Genomic DNA, 27,993 nt, shown 5'->3' with positions numbered 1-27,993 from the left:
ACATCCTCATCATAGTGACTCAATTAGAAATGTTCAGACACAGCCTCGGGATGCATTAAGCTGTTAGAAAAGCATCTGTCGATCAACACTGTCAATCTGTCTGACCTCACTTCTCTTTCCATTAACTCTGTTAAGCCCTTTTACACACACACACACACACACACACACACACACACACACACATCATCTTGGGGATGCTATACTTTTCACATGGTTACTCAAATCCTCACAAGTGTGTGGAGTTAAGTTACATATGATACAGGTGTGGCCATGAGCTGAGATCCCTGGTTAAGCTTTTGTAAATTAACAGTAAGATACTGAATGTGCATAGAAGAAGTCTGAGAAAGCATGAGATGAAACGCTTAAACTAGTTTTGACTTGATATTCTTAAGCTATATTCTGATTACCCATCTTGAAGGACTGGGTAATCAGAATATAGCTGGATAACAACCCTGTTTAATTGTACGCTTAAAGGGAATCCTTATCTGTGTTGTAGTCCTTATAGATGACTACAAGAAGCCTTTGCTTGCTAAACTAGCTTGGACGGATTAGGTCTATAGACTTGCTAGTTTACGTACCGATCTTGACTCGGCGCAGACTGTCTGCCCCTGAAAGCGAATTAGTGAAAGACTCCGTGTAACACTCACGCCAGTGACAAATGTCAATTTTGGAGGTCCCTTTCCCCTTTCAGCCGCCAAGGGCATTCTTTGTATTTTGTGCTCAGTGTGTGGAATTGATTTGGAGAGCCAGTGCCTATTTTTAGAGATAAGACTGCGGTTGTGCCGAAGAATCAGTGCTCACAACCGTACCCAACAGTACTTCTGTGGTCAGAGAAATTTCTGATGCTCCGTTCATTAAAGAAGTTGTCTTAGTTGCAGTATGTGTGCTATAGTTTGGAAGAAAGCAGTTGCCTGAGCTCCTGTACGGCCAGAACAGACTCCTGAGGCTTCATTATGGCATAGCAACATCGATGGGCCTAAGCCTCTTTCTGACCAAGGCTGTTGAGTTGAGCAGAACATAGTCAATAGTTTTGATTGTGTGTGTGTGTGTGTGTGTGTGTGTGTGTGTGTGTGTGTGTGGTCTTTTTCCAAGTTTTAGTAATAAAGGACATAAGATTGTAAGAAGTGGAATACATTTTTATAGCCGTTTGTGTGTATTTGCAGCTGTTACATGGTAAATTTGAAACTGAATGTTGTTCTTCAATCTTTTGTTTTCTTTGTCGTCTCTCGCCTGAAAAAAGGTGCTGTTATTGGTTTTGGCGAATTTTAGTCGACTGCAGTCGTGATCAGGGAAGCACACATGTTCTGCTCTGAACATTCAGCTTATCTCTCCTCTTCCTCCCCCACACACACTGAATGAGGGCCGTAGCAGTCCTCTGCATTCACTCACTGTGATATTTTAGACGCTCAGTAGATTTTCTTTTTTTTTCTTTTTTTGATATCCTCAAATCAGTCACTTAATCAAAGCGAGGAGATTAAGGCCCCCACACAAGAAAGGGCACTGTAATAAGATTTGCTCAGCACTGCTAACTAACAACCAACTACTGAGTCCAGATCTAACAGTAGGAACTTCAAAGGTTTTCAGGTGTTGTTTGGTTGTTTCCTTTAAGCATTAATCCAAAAGTAGCTCTTTACTCCTGCAGAACAGTTTAACACGGTTGGAGCCACCCTACTGTGTTCCTCCTAAACATATTGTCACTAATTAGCAATTTAACAGCCACACTCTAAGGCATTATGTGAAGATTAGAGTTACTTATTTTTAGTACATCATCTGTCACGACTGATTTATCTTGCAACAAACAATGAGTAGAAGTTAATTCATTACAAATGTTCTCTGTGATGAATGAGTACAAAGCAGTTAATGCTCAGGCCAGTTTTTGCTCGATAATGGTGCTGGGGAAAGAACCCCGATGAAAGTGTGCATGAAAGACTGCAGGAGATCCTGAAAGTGCACACATTTGTTCAAAATGACTTTGACTCGGAGTTCATTACCAAGCCAGTAGGCAGTGTGACCACTGCAGTGCAATTTGATGCGTCATCCAAGTGAAAACTTGAGTAATGAATTAAACACTGAGGTGGTTTATTAAGTTATGAGTAACTGATGAAGTCTTCCCCTTTGGCATTGTCTTGACTCTGCTGCAGAAGTGTTGCATGTTGAAAAAGTGGAACTAGGAAGTCTTTTTTTGTTTTTTTTCTGAAGAAAGGATTTACTTATCAGCTCTTCACTTGGCAGCAGTAGGTGTATACTCCTAAAATATCTGTCAGGCATGCTCACAGCAATGCCTGCTAACATTTCTTAAAGAGAACAGTCATGTCATCATGCAGTGATTAGGTGTCAGTCATAGTTAATGATTTCTTTTTCTCTTCTCCTTCTCTCTGGGCTTTTGGTCCTTTTTTTGCTTTCCAGATATAGTCAGAAGGAATAAAACACATACTGCCAGTCTAAAGAAAGTTGGCAGATGTGCCTGTGGCGAATTATTAAATCATAGTAAATGTGACAGGCGTGATTTATTGGATTGAACATATTTTTTGTTGGTGTATTTTTGTAACGGTTCGTAGATCCTGTTGTATTTGTTAATTAGAAAGCGTTGGTGTGTGTGGTGTCATTTTTAGTCTAGACATCTTACAGGTCTCTTAAAATGAACATTGAAAGTTGCAGTGTAGTTTTGATGGTGGGAGTTGGGCAGTCTGCAGAAAATGGCAGGAGGTGCAGTAAGATAAATATGATTATAGAGGATTATATTGATTCCTTTTAAAAAACATGTGGATTTCTAGAATTGAATAAGTAAAGTGTTCCCACTAACTTCCTGTGACTCTGGGAGTTTAGTCAAGGTTCAGTGTACATGTAAAGGATGATGATAATGATGATGATGATGATGATGATGATGATAATAAATTTTTATTTATGAGCATCTTTCAAGTCACCCAAGGTCACTTTACAATAGGATAAAACACTTAGTAAAACAATGGCAGAATAAGAACAATAAAACAAAAGCACAAGATAAAATTAACAAACAGTGGATTCACAGTGAATATGCAGATTTGAACAGATGAGTTTTGAGTTGGGATTTAAACTGGGGGAGAGAACCAATGTTTCTTATTTCTGGGGGCGGAGAGTTCCACTCCACAGCCTGGGAGCAGAGCAGCTGAAAGCTCTGCTTCCCATGGTGGTGAGGCGGAAGGAAGGTACAGTAAGCTGGATAGAAGAAGAAGATCGAAGTGAACGGGCAGAACAGGTAGTGGTTAACAGGTCAGAAAGGTAAGGAGGAGCCAGGTTATGAATGGCCTTGAAGGTGAGCAGAAGAAGTTTGAAAATTATCTGGAATTTCACAGGGAGCCAGTGAAGTTCCTGAAGAACAGGGGTGATGTGCTGGTAGGAGGGGGTTCTGGTGATAATGCGAGCAGCAGAGTTCTGAACCAGTTGGAGCTTATGGAGGGATTTTTGGGGGAGACCATGCAGAAGAGAATTGCAGTAGTCAATACAGGTAACAAGACTATGGACAAAAATGGACGTAGACTGGGTGGAAAGAGAAGGAAGCAATCTGTTAATGTTACGTAGATGGAAGTAGGCAGAACGGGTGAGCTTATTGATGTGAGATTTATAGGAAAGTGAACTGTCTAGGATGACACCAAGGCTCTTAACCTGAGGAGAAGGGAAAACTGTGGAGTTATCGATGGTGAGTGAGAAATGGTTTGCCTTCATAAGGTTGGATTTGGTGCCAATAAGGAGGCTCTCAGTTTTATCCTCACTGAGCTTTAGAAAATTAGAGGTAAACCAGGATTTTGACTCGGATAGACATTCTGTAAGGGAGGAAGGTGGGAGGGAGGAATCAGGTTTGCAAGAGAGATATAACTGGGTGTCATCAGCAAAACAGTGAAACTGAAGATCAAATTTGCGGAAGATGGTACCTAGAGGGAGGATGTATATTATGAAGAGACTGTGTCTGACAGCGTAAGCTCGTGTTCCCGGCCTTTCCCAATTGTCAGTACCTTCCACATGTCACAACTCTTGGGAGTCCTGGAGTAGAGCAGCGTGGATTGTGGCATCATGTTTCTACCACAGTGGTGGCAAATGCATAAACCATACCCTGTGCTAAAGCGGTGTCTTGGTGTATTCATCTGCTCTGTTAAAAATGAGCAGACATTGATGGTGAAGGGAATGTCCCCAAATCTCTTCCCTGTCACCCTGACATTGAGTATGATTAGTATTTTGTCACTAGAAGGTCCCTCTATACTTCTCACTGTCTTTGTGGCAGGAAGGAGCATTCACAGAAGGTCATTTGTTGCTTGTTTTCTCTGCTTTCTGTCCACAGTGTGAAACTTAAATCAGATTTCAGTTCAATTAGACCACCTTTTCCCCCTCAGGGCTCTATTTAAGTCTAGTAGACCAAAAGGTCGCCAATCTAAGAATAGAGCTGTCAGTTAGCAGCAGCCTGTTTGCTGGATTCCTTTGATGGAGGGTTTCTTCGTTGACTGCTACTGATGGCATCCCTTTTAATTATCTCCTTGGCACACTCGCTGATCCACTCAGATAAGCTTCAGTATTATATTACTGAGAGTGTGCTTCTCATCTACTGTCTCACCAAGCTGCAGTCAATGTGCTGTTTACTTTTCAACCTGCAACCATTATCGTGTTTCTACTGTTCACTCTTGCATGTTCCTCCTCCGTTCACCTGAGTGTGCCTGTTACTGTTAATCAGATCAGTTTCTAATACGTGGTGAATATAGATGAATTGATGACGTTTTGTTGTACTTAATCAGTTCATTCTTGATCAAGCTGAATTTACAGCAGTACACGGCTATGTGCGTCACATGCCCGTCTTATATTGTCATAGATAAAGTTGCATAATAAATGTTTCATGGGCAGTTGAACAGACCCACGTGAGAAACCCCTTTTCTGGGGCCATAGGCAATGCACAGTCTTGAGCATTCATCCTTCCTTTTTTTTTCTCCTGACAGAATAACTAAATGAAATCACACTGCAGGGCAACAGACGACAGAGAGGAGCACAAAAATGCACCACCCTGTCTTTGTAGAGCTGCTGTAAACACACAAGATTTCAGTGCATTGCTCTCTCACGCTGCCGTGGCTCTCTGAATATTCCTCCTCTTAGCTTCTCTTCATATCCCTCCCACCACAGCCCCCACCCCCCCTCGCTCTCGCTCTCTCACTCTCTCTCTCTCCCCTTCCATCTCTCTCCTGTGTGCACCGTGCTGCTTTATGCTCAGCACAGGGCATACAGATGTAAGTTTAATCCAGGCAACAGTGAGAGGTGAATATGAGGTTGCCCTTTTACTAACATGCAGTAGTATTGAGTCGAATATGCATCAGCCAGCGTAATTGCCGAGGCGGACCTAGAAGGAGAGATGAAAACCTCCTGGATCTGTGTGTCGTGTTTTATTCTTTCAATCTCTCTGTGTGGATCTACGCGTTGCTACTCTTAAAGCTTGGCACCAAGAGGTGCAATCTTTAGCACTAAGCTCAGTTTTAAAAAGGAAATTCCAAGACTCTGAATCTGCCTGCAAGCTTCTGATTAATAGAAAAAGCAAGAAGAAGACACCCGAGACAATCGAGGAAAAACTTAGTGGAGAATCAGCGTTTTTCTTTTTTTTTTTTTTTTCTTTCTTTCTTTCTTTCTTTCTTTCTTTCTTTCTTTCTTTTTTTGTTAATTTTATTATTACTTTAAAAGAAATTGTTGCTTTATCCACTGCATTGTGTCAGACTTGAGTTTCATGTCTAAAGTCTGCAGTGACTGCAGGTTTCTATAATGTTTTGCTTGAATTTGGACTTCGTTTGCCAGGACTTTATTTTCACCTGATCAGCAATCCATCACCATTTTCACACATTTCCTTTGCCCTCCCACCTCTTGTACCTTTTGTTTTTGTTTTTTCTGCAACATTTTGTGCTGGACAGTCACTCTAGAGACTGGGCAGTGATTTCTTGCAGAGGCGCAGTGTGAAGCTCGATTCTTGTGAGTGAACAGTCTCACATTCCCAAGAGGATCCTTGGGCTCTGCACCTCTTGGTGTTTTCCTCTCCTTATTCATAAAGAGGAGAGTTTAATTAAGGAATCTGCAGTTGGGACAGTCGGCCAGAAGCCAGGATGCAGGTGTCATTAGTGTGCACGGATCATCGTGGAGGGGTAAGCCGCAACACGGAGGACCGGCTAAATCGACAGAATGCCAACAGCCCCAGCACAGGCACCCGCAGCAAGTTCAGAGCAGTGGCGATGGTGGCTCGGAGTCTTGGACAACTCTCTGTGCAGAGTGTGCCTTCCTCCAGCGAGCAAAGTGTGAAGACTGGCATGAAGTATAGGTAGGGCATGTCTTAACAGATTTGCATCTGGCTAAATACCAAAACTTCAAGACATTCAGCATTTAAATTGCCACATCCAATCAAAGCAGATTTTGAATGATGGTGGCTGTCAAATTCTGTGACTCCACCAAGACTACTTCACCAAAAATGGATGTATTGTTTTCCCCCTTGATGTGCTAATTTGTTTTTGTTATTCCTTTCCGATTGATGACACCTGCCATGAGTAAGTTATCAAAATCAGTTATTGAAATTTACCCAAAACTTTAACTATTGAGCAATGAAGAAAGATTGTAGTTTTAACTGATTTTATTTCTATTTAAGATATACTGGAATACTCCCTCTGTAGTTAATTACTAGTACTTTCTAGTATTATCTCTAGTGCACTACTTAATACTTAAAACTACTTAAAACAATAATATGGTAGTTCCATAAGTATCACTGCAGATTGCTTTTAACTTGGTGTAACTAGGTTGATTGTATTTCAATTCACAAACTAAATAAACTGATGCCAGTTGTCAATTGTTATGGAAAGAGCATGCTAATGGAAATTGCCATTGACATCATTGAAAAATATTAACACGTTGCACTTTGGGTTCTGCCTGCAACATTATAAATGTTAATAAAATACTGCATTGAATTTTATTCCACCTCCCCAGACAGCTGATTACTGATTATGTGCTGGTAAAATAGCTTCTTCTATCACTTAAGGCAAATTATTTAACCCGTGTAGTGGACATGAAGACTGATGACTGTTTGTTATCTAACACAGGACATACTTACCATTTAAGCAAAGGTTTTCCTTTGGAAATGCCTTTAAATTAAAATGCAAATGTGTTCTACATGTGCAGTGAAACGTTCAGATTAGTCCAGCTTTGACAAAAGGGCTGAAAAAGCAGCAGAATAATAGTAAATGTGGAATTGCTTTAAATGCATATTGAAGCACTGAGGGTAAAAGAGTGAATTGCAAATTGAACCATAGTACAGAACAAAGAATTCTGCATGCATCAGTGAGAAAAAGCAGTTCACCTTTCTTTTCAGCACCGTGAGGTGCAGCGCATCATGTACTGCAGCAATCTGGTCATTAATGCAGTGGATCCACTTTGCATAGGACAGTTGATTCAGTCTTATTTTTCAGTAATGACTCTCTCTGTATATTTTCCCACATGTGACTCAAAGATGATCAAAGGTTGATAAGTTTATTTAAAAGGCCTGCAAGAAAAAGCAAGAAAATTTAAGAGCCGTATGAAAATTTAAAGAAACATTTTATCCATTTTAAATAGCAAGTTGCTGTTGTCTGCTATATATAAGCACCGACTAATGTACTTTCTTCATGTTTGTAGTCTTGTGTTGCTAAGGTATACTTTCTCTTTTTAAATGTTTTTTTTTTAGGTACAGTGATTAAAAATTTAGTCAAATACTTTTTTTGACTCAAGCCACGTTTGATACGATACGTGGATGTTTGATTTTTGCAGGACAATATAGGAAAGTAAACAATACCCTATCAAGAACATATTTTTCAATTCTGATCATTTTATTAGTATAATAACATTTTGAAGCTCAAATCTAAAGGCAAGAAAAACTGAAGGTAATGTTGTGTCAGTCAGTTTACATTTTCATTAAGAAATGTGAAGTGTGATTGTTGACTGACAACATGGAGAGCTGTTTGGAGGCAACACATCTATCCTCAGTACTGTTTTCAGAAGCCACATCACAATCCTTTGCATCTAATTTGCTAGCGGAAGCCTCGTCGTCTTGGCGTCATTATTGAGGCTAATGACAGTGAATGAGTAAAATCATTTTCAGCTCAGGGGGCCAGTGGCTGTTTGTGTTCTTGTCTTCCTCATTGTAGTCCAAACTACATAACAGGCTCGGTGTTTGTGAACCAGACCCATATCTGATGTAAACTGAAGGTAATGCAGGTCTAAATGTAGCATGAGGCTCAAAGAATCATGGACTAGGGCTGGGCGATATGACCCAAAATTCATATCTCGATATTTTTTAGCTGGATGGCGATATAAGATATATATCTCGATATATTTTTTTAAAGCAATAAAGTAAGAACAAAAAGAGAGTTCTTAGTCAAAGCTGTGTCCCAGATGTCACACAGGCACTTTTATTAACATAGAGCAGATGTACATAAAATTTACTCAAAAATAAATTATGAGCATTTATTAAATAATAATGCTCCATAAATAAAAGAAAACAATGTTGTTTTTGTGCATAACAAAAAGCTCACAAATGTGCAGTCAAAATGTAAACTAAAAGACGCTGAGCACAATAACAAAGACAGATTTCACAGCTGCTCTGTTCCCAACTCGTACTGCTTGACTTGACAGCCTGGAGTTTGTAATCCTCTTCGCAACCACGTCTCTTAACAGATGACATTTATGGTCCTTATACACAGTAGGGTAATATTACGTTGAAGCACAGTACGTATCACTCCGCGAGGCTCAGCCGTAATGCTCCGACAATCCATCAAGCGGTGCAGCTCCGTAGCTTACCAAAGTCGTACTAAAACATTTTTTGACAGATTGCTGAGCGCCGTGTTCCACATAAAATCGGTTCGCGGCCATCAAGCACAACCAGAATTCATACATAAGGCGCGCTGTCAACTTTTGAGAAAATGAAAGGGTTTTAGTCCGTGCAGCACCTCTGGGCTGCATGGCGTTAGCGTGGTTAGCTCGTTAGCGTGGTTAGCTAGCTAACACGTTGACGCCGTCCAGCCCCACGCACAGGGCGATGCGCAGTAACTCGTTAACGGAGATTTGCCGTGTCCATCTTGTCGCTTCCTGCAGGTGAAGCGATGGGGGAGGAGGGGGAGTTGTGTTCAGTGAAGGAGAGGCGAGGCCGAGTAACGTTGCGTAAAGACGAAAGTGGACGAAAGAGAGGCAAACTTGCGGCTCCGCAAGTATAATTATAACGTAACATAGACTATATCGATATAAAGGATATGGTCACATCTTATATCTCGTATAAAAATATATCGATATTTTTTTAAAACTCGATATATCGCCCAGCTCTATCATGGACTGAGGCTACAGCATAGTGTTTGTGGTTTTGTTTTGAAGAGATGCGACTGAAAGGGAAGGAAGGAAGAGAGTGAAAGCAAGAAAGGGAGATTGCTAAGGTTAATGCTGGTGTAGGCCCTTTGCCCACGAGGAAGTACAGTTGGCTGGAGTGATCTGTGCTCATGTCACTTTGAAACATGCCTCTTGGAGGTGAAGCTTGTAAGCCCTTTAACATGGCCTTGCATTTTGCTTTTTATCCTTAAGCATTTTCTCCTCTCTGTTAAAGGAAGATTGAATTTTTCATTATGCTGATTTGACAGCTGAAGAGGTTGGTGGTTTTATAACTGTGGCCCAAAAAGAATACAGTTAAAGCTGCCTTATCCACCCAAGAAAACTTCCCCGAGTATCCTCACTGCAGAATAGCAGTGTGAAATTCACATTAGCTTCATTTGCATGCTGTCCTCTCGTTTCCTTGAATGGCAACTTTGGACCAAGACGGTATTTGTTTGTGGGCAGGGATGCAGGTTGAGGAGTGACCTCTCCCCACAAGGCCAAGAAAATCATCAAAGTGAGCGTCTCCTTTCTCCGGGATGGAGGGATTGCAGCGGTTTTATTGTGCTGCCTGTAGTTCTGAAATGAGACACTTTGTCTGTCTGGTTAAAATAATCAGGCGGGACTGTGAGAGCCTGCACCTCTTCTAAGGAATGATTAAATGCCTTCAGTCAGGACTGAATTAATGACGCACACAAAATGGCTTGTGATTATGTAAAGTAGTTCTTCTCGAGGAATGGAAGAATATCTGTGAGACTGGGCAGGCAGTGCAGGTGGAGAGTCAATCCCATAAGATCCCTGCCATTCACAGTCCACTATCAGCTCCTCACTCAGTCACCCAAACCGTGGCTGACTCGCCTTCAAAAGAGATAGTTTTACATCCCACTATGTTGCAAATAAACTGCTGCAAAGTAATGCTGAGGTAAATGGGTTTCTGAACGTATCGCTTTTCCGCTGGGCTGCCATTTTTGTGCTTTGTGCAGTCAAACTAAGAATTCATCTTAAACCGTTGCGCTCTAGAGAGATATATTTCTAAGCATGCTCTTTGTTCTTTGCCACAGTCCGCATCAGCTACAAAACACTTGTGCTGTGTTGCACTCGGTGTCGTTTACTGCATAGGCCATGTAAATCAGAGCTGACTCATCTCCTCCCCTGGTGTAAATCTACAAGTAATTCGCCTTAGCCCAAACTGTCAGTAGGATTCCTCGCACGTCTGGAGGTCCACTTTTAGTTGTAAAGTTGACAGTGAATCCCAGCCAAAGTAAATAACTACTGGCAGTGTTGTGTAAGCGAATGGCATTTAAATCCCACAATTGCGTTGTGTGAAATTGTCATTATCGATAATGGAAAAAAGAAAAAGCTTGGAGCCTGGAAGCCTGGGGGGTGTCTTTGTTTAGTGCACCTTGAAGTCACTTAATGTAGCAAATGGCAGAGATACTGTTACAAAAAGCGAAATGTGAGTCGAGTGTCAATTTTCCGAGTTCTGAAAATGAAACATTTACACACTAATTATCACCATACAGCTTTAATGTTATTAGCTGTGACTGTAAGATTGAAGATGCATCCGCGGTGCTCGTTTCTGGCAACATTTTAGTCTGTGTAAGGATTTGTTTTTTGTTTTTAAGAATAATGAGTATGAGTGTTTCTTTTTTTCACTATTTCACTACACAAATACCACACCATGCATTGCTACGGCTCGGGTGACAAAAGCTGTGGGTGTGAGATTTGGGGCGTCGTGAGTGTGGGAGCCTGCTGGGACGTTTTCCTGCCTTCTGAGGGCTCTCGTCATCAGGGAACCAGCTTTCCACAGCCTGCACTCCCCCTTAAAATATGAATCATAAATAAGCCGTGGTGGTTGAACAGAACAAACATGCAGCAGTACAGTTTGGCTACTCTGAAGTAAATACTAAGCATAATCCACAGTACAGATTCGAGGCCACAGTAGCCACTTAGGTACCATCTTAAATGTGTACAGAACATTCGCCATCTGTTTGCTCTGGGCATGTGGGGAGAAACTGCCAAAGAGTGGCATGGTTCATTTATTGATGTACTCTCACATTTCAGTGTATGTACCAAGGTTTTGACTGTATCGGTGCACAGGAGAGTGAGTAAGCTTGGGCGGTGGGGGGTTTGTTGTAAGATATTTAGCCTATGTATCTGTAAGCGTGTCTTCATGTAAGCTGCTCTTTATTTGCCTCACTGATAGAGTTTAATTAGAGCCTCTGTGTGCGTGTCCTAGCTCCACTCATTTTCTCTGCATGTTATTTTCATAAATGCACTAGAAATAGCTTAGATTTATTAATTCTGGTGTACACTGCCAAGAAGAGGTAGTGTGCAACAGAATAGATTAGCATTAAAGTGTGGATGTCTTCTACTGTTTCCTGAAGTATGTTTGCAGTGATTTTTATAACTCCTTTCATTGTATTATTTTTTTTTTAGCCTGAAAGGTTAAGCATAACTGTAGGGCATAGTATAATACAGATTTAGTAAAAAGTGTGATTATATTCAGTATGTACATAGTGTTTTTAAGATTATAGATTAGCTTCCATAGCTGGCTGTTAGTGTGGATACAGTAAGGAGACGGTTTATATTTCCAAATTAAAAATCAACGGACTTGCCGTGGCAGTGAAACGGCATTTAATCTCGTGTTCTGGATTAGAAACATTTGAACTGCATTTTATGTAATATGTAAAAACAAACAAACAACCAAACAAAAGTATTTCAAATATGAGGATCCAGTACAGCACAAAGCTAGAGCTTTAGCTTACCCAGCATGATGCTTAGTCATGTGTATTATGAATATTTAACCTCAACATTTTTTTTTTTTTTTTTAAATTAGCCAGATGGTATGTGCCTGCTCCTAATTGACACAGCACCCAGTGTAATCTCCTTCTTATCAGCAACATCTTTTACCAGCGTGTTTTTAAAACCTCTGATTACAGTTTGACAGTCATTTGTTTACATTAATGATTCATCTCTTTTGCTTCTGTAAAATGTCAAATTTGTGAAAAATATGTCAGTTTTCCACATTTAAAACCCGAACATATTCAGTTTACAGTCATAGACGTCTAAGCTATACAAGTGAAATTTAAAAAATGAGCCATTGTTACAAAGAAAACCATCATATTTATCTTTATATGCTCACTTTGAGTCAGATGTCAGTGGCACACTTCAGAAAAAAACATTTGTGGCACAGTTTGACTTCCTCTTGTGTGGAAACTGATTAGAACTGTGTGCTAATTTTTGGAATACAGATGTTTATTCTGCCTGTTCAAAAACTTGTTTAAAACTACAAATTATGTAATTATTTATTAATTAAATGTCAAACTTTATTCATGTTTGATTTCTCTGAGAAGTCAGAAAACCTCTAAAATTAATGTTTCTGTTCAGGAATGCAAGGAAATGAATGCAATTTGGCATCCTAATTAAAACATTGTTTTTCCTTTTTTTCCCCTCTTGCTCTTATGGAAAATGGTAAATGTGAAAATTCTTGGATAACAACAATAATTATATTTTAGCATTAAAGATGTAATTTAAAGTTGAAGACCTTGTGCATACTGGTAGATTAACCATTACAGAAACATAAAAAGTGATTTTGGTCACTGTATTACTGTTAATTGTGTGTTAAATGGGTGGTGGTCTAATAAATTTGTTAAGCACCGTATGTTATAATGTTTGAAAAAATTACTGTGGGTTACAGGCCAGTTTGGCACCCAGATTCATTTGTCCACAAGTTGTTGTTGAAACACTTATAGCTCCAAAATGTATGTCATTCAGCATTGTTGGTGCCTTCACAGATGTTCAAGTTCACTATGCCAAATGCATTAATGAACCCCTGCTCATTAATGGTTGCTGTTTTTGAACTATGCATTATAGTTAGAATACATAATTTAAAGCAAATAATAATAATATTTTGATCAAATGCTTTCCACCTGTTGAGTTTTGCATTTGATGACACATTGACAAACTTTGTTCACAGATAATGGGTTTCAGAGTGATTCCTGAGCCAAAGTAGTGATTTCCAATGCAGATTGTCAGTTTTAATGCAGTGCCAGCTGAATTTGCATTTACACGTTTCAACTCCTCGAGAAACAGTGTTGTAGCTGCAACAACAGAATTTAGGCTTTTAGTTCTCAAAACGGGACCGATTGTCTGTGAGACATCTTTTAATCATCGATTTATCAAATAATTGTTGTAGGTGTGTTTGTGATTTATCTTAGGTTAAGTTGAGAAGTTATTACTTTTAACAAATGTTAAAATGTTAAATTCAGGGATGGCTCAAAGGCCGATACTGCTACACTTGAGTATCTGGTGATACCTAATACCATTGTTTCCCCTCTCTTAAACAACGAATCTGTTAATCATGCATTTGTCAATGACTGAGCTCACATATCAGCTGTGAAACCAATCATGGCAACTTTTTCCAAGGATCAGCTGTGATTAAAGAGACTTTTGTTACTCGTCTACGCTATGCTGTAATTTGGGATAATGGGTTGTTTTGGATTATGCTTTTTCTTCACTGATATCTAATCCCAGAATCGCAGCTGGTATCAGACCAATATTGGTTCTGAGTACAGCTTAGTATGATATTAAAAACACAGTATACAGTATGAACCATTGCTTGGACTTGGAATACCCCGCAGGTTCTGCTAAGCTCCCATTTGCTACTCTCCAGCACAAAGCAGAAGAGTTTCCATTCCTGTAGGCACGGGCAGATTTATCCCCAGACAAGAACCTCTGAAAATGCCTGAGTTGGATGAAAACAAATTCAGCCTTGGGAAAACCCTCTGAGCCAACAATCTGTTTAGGTCCAAGAAGAAAATAAACTGCCATTGACAGCTGTCTTAAAGTGCTTCACTGCCACTGGCTCTGTGTTTTTGGCTGTGGTGTGTAGATGTTTTCTATGCACAATATTAAATCAAATTTGACATCTTCTCAGGCTGCTGACAAACACGGCACTACAAGCAAACAGAATACAGTGTTAAACAGAATACATTCAACAAAGGAAGTTAACTCCATAAAAATGGCATAATATAATAAAATTGCAACTTCAACCTAAAAACAAATTGCATTTTTGACAGTTGGAGGAAACCCCGTGTTGGTTGCAGTTAATGTCATAAATCTTCTTATATTTTCTTGAGAACACACTAATTTTGCCTTGGCCACACGCATGGATAGTAAATACTCAAGTATTGCACCACTCATTGTACTGTTGTATGAAGACTTAAATTCATATTTAGCTGGGACGTCTATCCTGACCTGTTGTATATGTGTTTTTGCATGTAGATGGAAGGTTATGCTTACGGTAAGGTGGTTATTAAAAAGTTACGTGATAGAGTGATAGGTCAAAGATTGAGATTTGTAACGTAGATCTCTACTGTTGTCTGCTTCATGGTGCCTATATTTAAAAAATGTGCATGCTTTTAGAGAGCGTGGGGAAATTGAGTGCTGTGCTAAGCTTTTTAGCTTCATTATAAGAGACACCTATGAGAAGTTTGATGTTGATTTTCTCATTTTCTTTTAGATCAAAAATAGATTTAGCATATTGGCTAAAATGTCAGAATATTTATGTTAATTTTTTTTTTTTTTTTTTTTTTTTTTTTTTTTTAAATCCACCCGCCTGCAGTCAAAACTCTCCCTCACAAATCCATCTTTGGCTTTTTTCTGGAGCAACACTGTTTTGTTTTTTTTGTTTTGTTCCAAGAAAGGTCATCCTGCTAGCAGCAATGAACAAATCCTCAGGGTGTAGGAAGTGCACAACAAAGGACTGAACATTTTCATGTTTCATACCAGTAAGGTGAATCCTGAGGTAATTTGATAATTAGGCTTAACATGCTGTATACTTCAGCTCATACAAAGCAGATAATGGTAGTGTAAATTTTTTGGCAAACCAAAGTCCTCCATCCTGTTCCTCTCTTTGTTTATTACCTGCACGTGCAAGCGAAACCACTGTGGTGCAGTGGTTAACAGTGCTGCATAACAGGTTATGGGTTTTCTCCAGTTACTCTAGCTTCCTCCAAAGATATGGTTTGACTGATGATTCTAAATTGGCCGTATGTATGAGGGTGAATGCTTCTCTGTATCTGTTGGGCCTGCAACAGACTGGCAACCCGTCCAGGGTGTATCCTGACTCTCACCCTGTGAGATCTAGGAACCCTGAATTGGATAAGGTTGCTCAGGTTTGTGATAGTTTGCTATGTTAGCATCTCTGCATATGACAGTTTTGACTTAGATGTTTCTTGCACACAAAATATGCAGTTGCAAATGAGCGTAATGAGTGCCCTTAAAGCCCCCCCTTCCTCCCTCCAATTGTCACATAGACTTGAATGGAGGAGAAAAACCACCTGCAGCCAGTGCGAGCTCGTGGCATTCAGTGTGTGCTTTCTTTTGAAGTTGAAGCCACAGATGAGGTTGTATTAATAGTTCTACTCAGTTGGCATAGCTCTCAACACATTAATCTTTGCAGCTCTGTGACCTTGTTTCCTCATTCATCACTCTCAACTATGCTAGTAAATCTAAAGCACACAGTTACAGTAGGATCCATGCATTAAATAAGAATTGTATGTGTTGTACCACATTATCATATCAGTACATCAATATGTAGAGCTCATTAACAACTCAAATCTTGAGAATTGTGTTTTTGATCAGTTTCTTTTAAGGCAGTGGAGTTCTCTGCCTGATCTCTTGCTGATTTAATTGGTAAATGGTCTCCTGGCTAACTGGGTTTAGCAGAACTAATCTGGGATCAAGTGTTTCACATAGTTTGACTGCTTTGTGGAGGGCAGATGGGATGCATACACATACGCACATAAAAACAGTGAGCAGTGGAGAGGGCCAAAAATAGCACAGCTTTTTTCTTTCTTGTTGGTAGGGGGCTGTTTAGCCAACGTAAACAAGAAAAATACTGCAAAGACACTCTTAATAAGGCAGAAAAAAAACTAGCTACAGGGAGTGCAGAATTATTAGGCAAGTTGTATTTTTGAGGAATAATTTTATTATTGAACAACAACCATGTTCTCAATGAACCCAAAAAACTCATTAATATCAAAGCTGAATGTTTTTGGAAGTAGTTTTTAGTTTGTTTTTAGTTTTAGCTATTTTAGGGGGATATCTGTGTGTGCAGGTGACTATTACTGTGCATAATTATTAGGCAACTTAACAAAAAACAAATATATACCCATTTCAATCATTTATTTTTACCAGTGAAACCAATATAACATCTCCACATTCACAAATATACATTTCTGACATTCAAAAACAAAACAAAAACAAATCAGCGACCAATATAGCCACCTTTCTTTGCAAGGACACTCAAAAGCCTGCCATCCATGGATTCTGTCAGTGTTTTGATCTGTTCACCATCAACATTGCGTGCAGCAGCAACCACAGCCTCCCAGACACTGTTCAGAGAGGTGTACTGTTTTCCCTCCTTGTAAATCTCACATTTGATGATGGACCACAGGTTCTCAATGGGGTTCAGATCAGGTGAACAAGGAGGCCATGTCATTAGTTTTTCTTCTTTTATACCCTTTCTTGCCAGCCACGCTGTGGAGTACTTGGACGCGTGTGATGGAGCATTGTCCTGCATGAAAATCATGTTTTTCTTGAAGGATGCAGACTTCTTCCTGTACCACTGCTTGAAGAAGGTGTCTTCCAGAAACTGGCAGTAGGACTGGGAGTTGAGCTTGACTCCATCCTCAACCCGAAAAGGCCCCACAAGCTCATCTTTGATGATACCAGCCCAAACCAGTACTCCACCTCCACCTTGCTGGCGTCTGAGTCGGACTGGAGCTCTCTGCCCTTTACCAATCCAGCCACGGGCCCATCCATCTGGCCCATCAAGACTCACTCTCATTTCATCAGTCCATAAAACCTTAGAAAAACCAGTCTTGAGATATTTCTTGGCCCAGTCTTGACGCTTCAGCTTGTGTGTCTTGTTCAGTGGTGGTCGTCTTTCAGCCTTTCTTACCTTGGCCATGTCTCTGAGTATTGCACACCTTGTGCTTTTGGGCACTCCAGTGATGTTGCAGCTCTGAAATATGGCCAAACTGGTGGCAAGTGGCATCTTGGCAGCTGCACGCTTGACTTTTCTCAGTTCATGGGCAGTTATTTTGCGCCTTGGTTTTTCCACACGCTTCTTGCGACCCTGTTGACTATTTTGAATGAAATGCTTGATTGTTCGATGATCACGCTTCAGAAGCTTTGCAATTTTGAGACTGCTGCATATTTTTGACTTTTCTGAGCCTGTCAAGTCCTTCTTTTGACCCATTTTGCCAAAGGAAAGGACGTTGCCTAATAATTATGCACACCTGATATAGGGTGTTGATGTCATTAGACCACACCCCTTCTCATTACAGGGATGCACATCACCTAATATGCTTAATTGGTAGTAGGCTTTCGAGCCTATACAGCTTGGAGTAAGACAACATGCATGAAGAGGATGATGTGGACAAAATACTCATTTGCCTAATAATTCTGCACTCCCTGTAGCATCATAGCTGTGTGAGAAATCGTTGTGCGTTGAATCTGGAGATTCTGCTGAGATTAATTTCTGATATTGGATGCCACCAGCTCTACTTTTTGCTCACCCAAGTTTTCCCTTTGATTTTGTTATGTAATTTTCCCACCTTAGATCAGCTCTAACAGTGGTGAGCAGTGTGAGCAGATGTATTATTTGGTAAGAGTACAGCTTTTTTTCATAGTATGTTTTGTAATATTCTGTATCTCATGAAGGCGAAACAGTACAGGACTTAGTCTTAGTCTGAGCAGGATAACCCATAAACCGGCACCACAGTGTTGCAGGATGTGCTGGAACAAATCAAATCTGTGGCATTTACAAAGCACAACTTACAGGACTTGGGTCTGCATCTGCATCTTGGTTGCCGGATAACACAGGGCACCTTTAGAGGCTTCTGCAGAGCCAGGAGATGTTTTACTACATACAAAGGACAAATAGGCAGGGGGTGGACTTAATGTTTTGTTTCATCAGTGTATATGGCTGATATGATGTTATCAAATCTGACTTTAAAAGGCCTAAGGGTTGCGTGCCCTGCTCTGTATCGCAGGACATCTCTGTCTGTAGTGTCAGCTTAATTCTTAAGCTGATAGATGCCACTGCATAACATGTTAAATAATATTGATGTATAAAATTGTATTAATTGCCCCAGTGGGACCTCTAGAAAACTTGTGTTCAGGGAAATTATTAGATGGGACTGTGTTATTTATGGGAAGTTACCCATTTAAGCCTTGGCAGATAGAAAATGTGTGACTCCTTTTGACAAGCAAAGCTACAGTAACGTGACAGATAATTATCTTTTTATTTATTTAATTCATGCAATGAACACACAAAATAAGATGGTGCTATTGGAAGCCATAGTGTCTGCTGCTTGTTTTGTGATTGAAGATGGTTTTTTTCAGCTATATTTTTGTTGTGTTGCTGCATAGTGAGTCAGTAATCTGCAAATTACTATTTAAATAATTAATACACAACAAAAAGAGTCAGGGGTGGTCCAGGAGATCTCTCTGACTTAAAATTAACCTATAAATTGAAAGGAAAAATATCTGCAGTGATTAACATTCTCATCCAGGTTTTGTATCACGCTAATGTGTTGTGTAACACGTGTGTAAACAAACTCTAAACAGACTCCAGGCCCTGTTTAATCACACAAAGTGTGACACAGTGAAAAACCTTCCCCTTTCCACTTGGGCTTTGCGCATACTTCACATCTGTCCGATTCGGTGGGTCCTTTCTGGCTTTGTCCGTGTGGCTACAGTGTTGTTACTGTCCTGTACTGTACCTGTCTCCCTCATTATTGAGGAGGCTGTGAGATGGATGACTTCACTGCTGCGGTTCATGTATGCTGAGGCTCAGCAGGAACTTGACTCCTGCGTACCTGCAGGCCCTGGTGGAGGATTGTTGCCGAAATGCACAATGCAGTATTCAAGGCCACTCCAGTAAAATATTGAAGAGAACAGTGTGCTGACAAAGGTACATCCTAACAATGACAATGATGGAACGGTTATTCTTTTACTCCTCTCTTTTTGTACATTCACATCCACTGTGCAGTATTCATGTTTTAGCGTGCTCATGTGACAGTTAAGACAGAAAACTTTGCTTTGTAATACGCTTTAATGCACCTGATGGAAATGTTTACTTTGCATCTCATTTTCTTAATATAGTTGTGAACTCTAAAATCATTAAATACTCTGGAGCAAACATGCTCCACTGACAGTTTCAGTCAGGAAACTGCTCTTGGTGTTGGTTATCTCTGTGATGCCGCACAACAGCGTCCCGAGGGGCAGTTTTACTCATGCAATTAAGAGGCAGTTAATTGTTGATGGGCTCCAGTGGTTTGCCACAGTAGACTTGTACTGCGATGCAGCGTTAGGACACATGGACTCATTAGATCACGCTCTCTTCTCCCTCATGACAAACTTTGTTTGTTTATAAAGCAGGAGGCTCCTATATGTGATGTCATCTTGCTCTCTGATTTACAGTGTAACACGACTGCCAGACTTCACTGACCCAAACGGATCATTTTAATGAGGCTCTTCGTAGAAACAAGTGGAACACAAACGGCAAAATACACAAACTGAATTTTCAGTGTTGTTTGAGCTCACCCAAACATTTGATGGCTTAGAAAATTGAGCTTTTCTCAGAAACCAAAGAATAGAAATAAATAGACTCCATGAGCATCTATGTTGGTTTACTGACCCAGAAGTCGAGCCAATATTGTTGGATGGTAGTGAGCATGAAAGGTAAATCCTTAAGCTTAATTGTTTTGTTTTTGTTTATGTGCTAAACAAGTGTACAGTAACTGACTTAGATAATGTACGATAACAATGAGGTTTCAGCAGCTTTAGTCTCTGTTTCTGAACTTGGTGTTAAGAACACATTGAAGAAAGTGTGTTGTTAGTTACTGCAGCAATTTTATCAGTGCTTCACAGAACACCCACTCACATGCATGCACAGTCCCACTTGTTACAAGCAGCCATATAAAACGCACATCTACACACATGCACACCTTTGTCTCCCTCTCTACCCCTTTTTCATTTCAGCTCTTCTATACAGCCAGTCTTATAAAAATATATTAGATAGCCTCCCACATACTTACGTTGACTCCTGCACACGTTACATCATCTCTGCCACATTTCTTTTATCTTTTTTACACTGCCAGATTATCTCGTGAAGGTGTTTGACCAGAAGCAGCACGTTTGGTTTTGTATTTTTAATGTCTTAGATCAGAAAACTCTGAAGTAATAAAATATTGTAGTCGTCAGGCTTTTGCAGACCAGAAGAGATGGTTTGATTTCCTTGTGAAATGATTATATAACAGTGCTCATAACAAATCTGTTATGATACTGAGGAACCACAGGCATATTAGAAAACTTTAAAAGCTTGCACAAGCAAAAGCTTGCACAAGCTAAAGACCTAACCAAAGCTGTGATTGTCAAGCAGAGGGGTCTGTCTGGACTGTGATTGGCTCAGAGACGCCAGCTTTAGGAGCAAGTTGTTGTGTGTAGTCAAGCTTCCGCATTGCTGCAGGGGATTTTAGTCAGATGGCGGCTGAGGGATCCTGGTGTGCTGTGAGAAATTTCAGTGGATGTCATGGTGGGACTGCTTAATACTCACTTCCTGTCTCTGATTCCCCCCCCCCACCTTCTCATTGTCAGCTCATACGTTGATGTGCTTCGTTAGCCATCCCCTCAACATGTGTCAGTGCTGCACTATGTTATAATAATAATAATGGATTGCATTTATATAGCGCTTTTCGGGACCCCTCAAAGCGCTTTACAATACCACTATTCATTCACTCTCACATTCATTCGGGCAAGTTACAGATCCATACAAAGTCTTGTTCTTTCCAGCTTCTGTCACTCCACTGCAGCAACAACCTAAAGATGAGAGAACTCTAGTGAAGCTCGATAGGGTTTTTTGTTTATTTTGTTTTTCAAACAGTCATTCCTGAAAGACTGTGCTGGTCACAGCCACCGCCTGAGGACAAAAGATCATAAATCACTGCCACCTCAGTGCGGCATTAGTTTTAATGTATTTTCCTCTGTTTTGACAGAAACCTCGGGAAGTCGGGCTTGCGGGTATCCTGCCTTGGATTAGGTAAGATCACAAGACAAACTGTTTGTGCGTGCTGTAGACTCAGTATGACAGACCGGGGAGGCCAATATAAAACCTGTTCTCTATACAGAGAGAAAGTGTTATTAAACAGAGTGTGAAAAAATTGAGTTTAAGTATGTCAGAAAGAACAAAAAGGTTCTTATTCTACTTGCATGTTTGTGTACTAATTCTCTGACCCCACTTCTCTGTCATTCCCTTTAGGAACATGGGTGACGTTTGGTGGACAGATAACAGATGAGGTGAGAGCAGATGCATTTTGTCAGCTTCTATCCATCAAAGCTTTGGAATGGAAACCCTCCATATGATCTGAGATATCCTAGGTTGCTCAAGAAGCCTATTTTTACTTTTCTGACAGAGTCAACAGGCAGACTCTAGTCCTGTGAAGCCAGCTTCATAATTAAAATTTACTAACACCTCACATCAGTGGTCTCACCCCATCATTTCCCCTCTCTGTTCCTTCTCCCCTGTTCTCTCAACAGATGGCAGAGCAGCTGATGACTCTGGCCTATGAAAATGGCATCAATCTGTTTGACACAGCGGAGGTCTACGCTGCTGGCAAGTGAGTATATCCTGTGTGGCGAGTCACTTAGGAGTGAGTGGTAGCAGCAAACATTACCAAACTGCTAATGTGTGATTGATTATGAAGGCAAGCAGAGGTTATGTACTTGCAGACTCCAGTCAGGTGTTTGAGCTATAGTGGTGCACAAATATTCCACATTTAGAAGTGATGTAATACAGAGTCAAGGTGCCAGCATGTTGTCTTTACTTATGGTAACTTACCAATATGCCAAATATCCATCTCACATTTCCTGAGAGCACTGAATTGTTTGTCTCCTAGAATACATAAAAACTGTAAAGCAGAATTTCTTTAAAACTTAAAATCTGGACAGTCGTCTGAGGAGGGGTTCTCTGGGTGACCTTCTTTTTATATAAGTTCATTTAAATAAAAGACAGAAAAGACATGACAATCACAACATTACAATTTAACATCGACATCATATGCAGAGGCTTGGAGACGTTCTGCAACAGTCCCAGGGTGGATGAATTTTCTTTTGGTGTTACAGGATTCATCTCTCTTTACGTATATTTTCCACGTGTATCTTAATTGTTTTTTGTTTTTTACAGCGGACACGCTAGAGCTGTTTTGTGACAAAGTGCATTCTAAACAAACTAACCTTTATTAAATGAATATATGACGATGGAAATGCATAAATGTTTTATTTCCATCGTTTATTTTCACATGGTTTGAGGTTTAACTGATGCTAATAATTATGTCGTCTCATTTTACCCTCTTCTCAAACAATAGTTTAATGGCATTCAGCCTCTGGGTAAGCTCCACAGTATGTTTATCTCGATGAATCAACTCCTCATTTTCTTGGCTATTATTAAAGGAGGAGAAGAAATTAATGTCTGCCTGGCCTGCTTTTCACAACGAAAAGTGCCATTTGTCAGGGTTCGGGTATTCGTGGCATAAATTTAGGGGATGGGCAGTGATGATACTTTAACCTCAGAAAGCATGTTGCTTTATTGCTGGATGTAGTGGATGTTTAAATTCCAGTATGGATTAGTCTGGTTTTGTAGTAGCCTGGGTGCTGTGAAATAATCTAAGGGATTATCCTTTGCAAATAGTGTCTCTTATTAACGGGAGCAAGTCTCCTGTTTAAATCCTCCTGAGATTATTCTATTTTTTCCATTATGTTTGGGGAGATGCATCAGAGTCCCCGTGTCTCAGAAAGGGAAATCAAAAGATAACAAAAGAGGAGAAACAAGCTGTAGGTCTCAGTGGTTGTCCTCGTTTCGCATCTAATGCCTCAGCAGCTGTGGTCTGATGCACGTCATCACACCACGATGTTAATGTTTTGGGGAGTTTTCAGCAGTCTTGTTGATTTATTCATGAGAGAGGTTGATCTTTGACACAGAAGCAAAACCAACTCTGGCTTTGATCATCGTGCTGCCATAAACCAGAACCACACTTGAACAGAAAGGACAAGCCTGGCACGTGCAAGTGTTTGTGACAGCACGTCACACAGCTCGAAATGTGTTGCACAGGTGTTAATCCTGACAGCTTCCACTGCAAAGCAGCACCAAGGAGCTTATATTACACACAAACACACGAGAAGGAGTCGAACAAATCACACAGTTTGCGCATCATAATGGAAAAAGCTTTCATGTGAAGTCCTCTGTTGTGGCTTAGGATTCTTTCTATCAGTCGGGCTTGGAGGATGTGAAGTGGTGGTGTTGGTGGCTGCACAGTCAGCTGCTGTGAAGTCGATTCTGTGTGGTGAGCTTGGACAGATAAATAAATTAGATTTGTAGGCTGTTTGTTGTAGCTTAGCCCTCAACTAAAAAATTGGTCACGGAACAAAACACTGAACGCACAAGAATATTCAAATATTGATTGTGATGCTTGATTAGCATATCCATCCGAATACATGAGCTACTGTTTCTGAGAAATATAAACAAATATGTCTCTTTGCACAAACAAATGTGTTGTGCTTAACCCATGTAGCTGCTCTTATCAGCAAGCACACATGGCACGAAAGCTTTTCAAAGTATGGCAGTAATTGGCAGAACAGAATTTTAGTCTTTGTTTTCTCTCAGGCTCAGAGGCATTTTGCTGGAGATCAATATTAAATGTGTGACATGGTGAAAAACAGGTGGCATAAGCCCTGAAGAATGTGAAAGTAATAAAATATAAAGAATCCATGAGTAGTGCCGCATTACATCATTGCTTCCTGCCCTAAGTCAGAAAGCAACTCAGCATTGAAATAAAGCAAAGCTTTAATTAATGGGTGGATGAAGAAAGGCAACCTGCTCGAGGCTCAGTGAACCTTATGTTTGGTCACTCAAATTACTCACATTTCAAAGGGGCAATACTAAGAGCCAGAAAAACACACACACACACACACACACACACACACACACACACACACACACACACATATCATTGCTCTCAGGGGAGTGTTCATTGCTCGTTGTTTAAAAAAGATGTGAGTCCAGCTGGCAGAGGCTGAAATCACTCGGAGTAATAATGCAGTGTCTACTGTACTTGGGCAGCTGCTGTTTGGATCAGCAGAATGTACAGAGGCACAAACACACGAGTGGGGAGGTTGAATATTTAATTTAATTTATCTTTTAATAAATGGCAAACAAAAGGTGGAGATAAATGGTACAAAAATGTTATGCAGGATTTAATATTCAATTGAAACAGAGACAAAAGCGAAGCAAACAAACAAATGGCCCCTGAATATTAAAGTAAGGCTACATTCACACTGCAGGCGAAAGCGCATCAAAGCCAAAGTCTTTACATTAAGGGCCATCAGTCAAACAATATTGTTTGGTCTGGGTCTAAACAGAGCGCGTTGTGTGTGATGTCTTCTTTTGCGCATGCGGGCTGCTTTGAGGGTTCACACTAGTTTGCTGTCACATTTTATTTGTAGTGTGAACAAGCAGACAAAAAAATCGGATTTGATCAAAAAATCGGAATTGAGCGTTAAGACCTGCAGTGTGAACGTAGCCTTTAATCATTCATACATCCATGCTTTGCATACATATAGTAGCAAGTGGTACACATGAGCAGGACTGGTCATAGCTGTCGAATATTAGGATGCAGGGGAAAAAAGGAAAAAGGGTACAGCACTACAAAGTTTATTATGTGCTTATAATCTAATTTTTTTTTTGCGTTATGATACATAATAACCCATGGTTATCAATCATTGGTGTATCAATATAGTTATGATTTTAAAAAATACATAAATATGAATGATTTATTTGTAACTGAAGTGCAGATTTCTAGCTGTAATTTAAGAGATTTAACAGAAAATTGTACATTAATTGGAATTGCTGATGATTTTATACATTGTTTCCCTTTTTCAGAGGCCTAAGGATAATGGGCTAACCTGACAACTGATCCTGCCAACTTTGTACTTAATTGTTGTTGCTATTATTCTTGAAAGTTCAAACAAATTTAAAAGTAATTCCAGATTTACAAAAGTGTTCTTCCACTCAAAAATATAGGTAGTTTCCCCATTTATGTTTCATACAGAAATACCAGGATATTCAAGTAATGTATAAACATGAAAAGGTTTCAAAATTATTCTTTAAAAAAAAAAAACAACTTGCACATTATTCGACTTTATACAAACATGGTTGTGCCATTCTCGTTGGTATCAGCTGTCCTTAATACTTCCACATAATTAGAGCCAGCTTATTATTTTCTGCCAAGTAATCTTGTATTGAAATATTTAGGTTAGGAATTTACCATTTGTGGCCTCTTGTCTTTTTTGGGGGGTTGTGGGTATGCCATTGTGACTCTCACTGCGATTTAAAATGCGTGGATGATCAGTCTGCTGTGTGATCTGTGCAAATCTAAAACTCCTAAACTTCTTGATATTCTTGATATTTATAACCACCTCTGTAATATTCTTGATATTTATAATTGAGCTATTTGTAGATATTAGTTCCATTTCTTAAATTTGTAATATCTGAAACATATTGCACTATTTAAATAGTTTAGTCTGTTACTGTTACTGTCTTGGAGCAACTGTAACCCACACAGTTTCCTCGGGGATTAATAAAGTATTCTGATACCTTAAACTTTTGCACATTACTGAAACTGTTCAGACTGTCACACTGACAGGAGCTGTAATGTGCTGTGCTGTGGGTAAATTGTGGTCCTTGAATTTGTGCACAAATCGGATACTTGCCGTAATATTTGAAAACTGTGTCAATTAGAGGTGCTAGCTGTACTCATCGGCAAACGTAAACAAATCTTAGCTGGCATGACGCTTTTTCTACCTCTACAGCCAGTTGGATTTTATGTGAAACTGTGTCACAAGGAGGTGTCTCATTATTTGTCAGAGGGAGCTGGAGAGACATCCTGCTGACAGGTTTCTGCCCAGCCCTAATGAGCCCCGTGTTGAACGTAATGTCACTCATTAGCACCCCTGTGGCTGCTAATGAGTGACTTGGTGGTGGCTCGACAGCACAGCTGGGACCGGGCGAAGAATTGGACTGCGTTAATCAATTAAATAATTAAATCTTGAGACAGTCGGATATAAGTGCTCATATCATTTCAAGACTATCTATTATTTTTTAATGTTTTTTTTAATCATGCTCTCTTTCCATCTGTTTCATAGGGCAGAGGTGGTGCTCGGAAACATCATAAAGAAAAAAGGATGGAGGTATGATATGAGGCACACTTTAATTGCATTTTGTATTTTTTTATTTTATTTTTTTTATTTTTTTTTATTTCCTTCCCAGCCATCTGGCCTAATCTTGTATCATCTCGTTCCTCTGCACATATTGGGAGGCTTGTGTGTTGTAAACCGGAACAGTAAGGTGGGGAGATGAAAGATTAATGTGGGCAGCCTTGCCACACTCCAGTGTCTCCTCCTCAAAGATGATAAATAATGGATGAACTTCTAGTGGCTTGTCTTCTACTTTGTCGGTCCTGTATGGGTATTTGTATAGCTCAGGTTATATCAGATCAGGTTTATGTGCTCGCAGCACTCATTCACTGGCATTGTTTGCGTTCTGGCACAGACACCGTTATTGTAGGATGTGTGCGAGAGTGATGCTGATAGAATAAGGTAGAAACGCATGAATGACCTAAAGATTATAGTTTGTGCATGTGCATAAGCAACTCCAGTGCTTTTTTTGATGTAGTTCAGCATGTTTGCTTGGCAGATGTTGTAACAGATGTTTGCTTACTTTTTTTTTTTTTTTTTCTTTCTCCAGACGTTCGAGTTTGGTGATAACAACAAAGATCTTCTGGGGTGGAAAGTAAGTTTCATCCTTAACTCTGCTGTTTGCCCAAATGGAAAAACTACCCTCGCGTGTAATTTTTCTCGACTTGTTTGATCCTGATGCTCCTGGTAATGGGATCATGTGTCATCCAAACTGATCTGTTGTCAGGTGCTTTCAATAAAGCTGGAAACATCGCTCATATTTCATAAAGGATAAAATGATATTATGTTACCGTCCAGGAGCCGTACCAGTCACATTTTAAATAATGGTGTCAAACACACTCTCATTTCTTTTGTATTTGTTTTCATATAGAGCGGAAACTGAAAGAGGTTTATCCCGAAAACACATTATAGAAGGTAAGTAGCAGTGCTGCGTATTATTGGATTAAATGTTGACACTTCAACAACAAAATTAATTAATAGCTTTGGGTCAAGGGAATCAAAGCTTCATTTTAAAAACTAACGCCTCCCCTGGAGTTATTGGAAAAGTTTTGGCTACAGTCAGTAACCCATTTAAAGTAGAGCTGGGCGATAGAACGATAACGATATGTATCGCGATATAACTTTTACTCGATAGAGAAATTAAGCTATCGCGATAGACCTCGCCGCTCTTGTTCTCTTAAAAAAAAAAAAAAAAAAAGGTCAGCCGATCCAAATTCAGTAGCGCAGAGCCGAACCAATCACAGCCGCAGCGTCACGTCGCGTGACTTGTTACGTACAGCACAAGTGCCAAGCCGCACG

At 39.9% G+C, this 27,993-nt stretch overlaps 1 protein-coding gene across 2 annotated transcripts in view; it reads left to right on the top strand.

The window, feature by feature from the left end:
* The window catches only part of kcnab2a (potassium voltage-gated channel subfamily A regulatory beta subunit 2a), a 53,571-nt gene that overhangs the window by 7,478 nt on the left and 18,100 nt on the right, over positions 1–27,993 (top strand). The window contains exons 1-7 of one of the 2 annotated variants that reach the window (XM_085354305.1): positions 6,102–6,313; positions 21,444–21,487; positions 21,707–21,744; positions 21,985–22,064; positions 26,644–26,688; positions 27,245–27,289; positions 27,566–27,609. In XM_085354305.1, the coding sequence (XP_085210431.1) occupies positions 6,102–6,313; positions 21,444–21,487; positions 21,707–21,744; positions 21,985–22,064; positions 26,644–26,688; positions 27,245–27,289; positions 27,566–27,609 (508 nt within the window). Of the gene's footprint in view, positions 1–6,101; positions 6,314–21,443; positions 21,488–21,706; positions 21,745–21,984; positions 22,065–26,643; positions 26,689–27,244; positions 27,290–27,565; positions 27,610–27,993 lie in introns of those variants that run through there. The other variant, XM_085354304.1, reaches the window with a different exon arrangement.

Source organism: Diplotaxodon limnothrissa, linkage group LG5 (assembly GCF_057381915.1).
Source record: "Diplotaxodon limnothrissa isolate DT_005_m linkage group LG5, D_limnothrissa_male_GT1.1, whole genome shotgun sequence".
In the NCBI taxonomy this organism is placed as follows: domain Eukaryota; kingdom Metazoa; phylum Chordata; class Actinopteri; order Cichliformes; family Cichlidae; genus Diplotaxodon; species Diplotaxodon limnothrissa.
The sequence above is the reverse complement of the archived record's forward strand: the minus strand, read 5'-3'. Positions and strand labels throughout refer to the sequence as shown.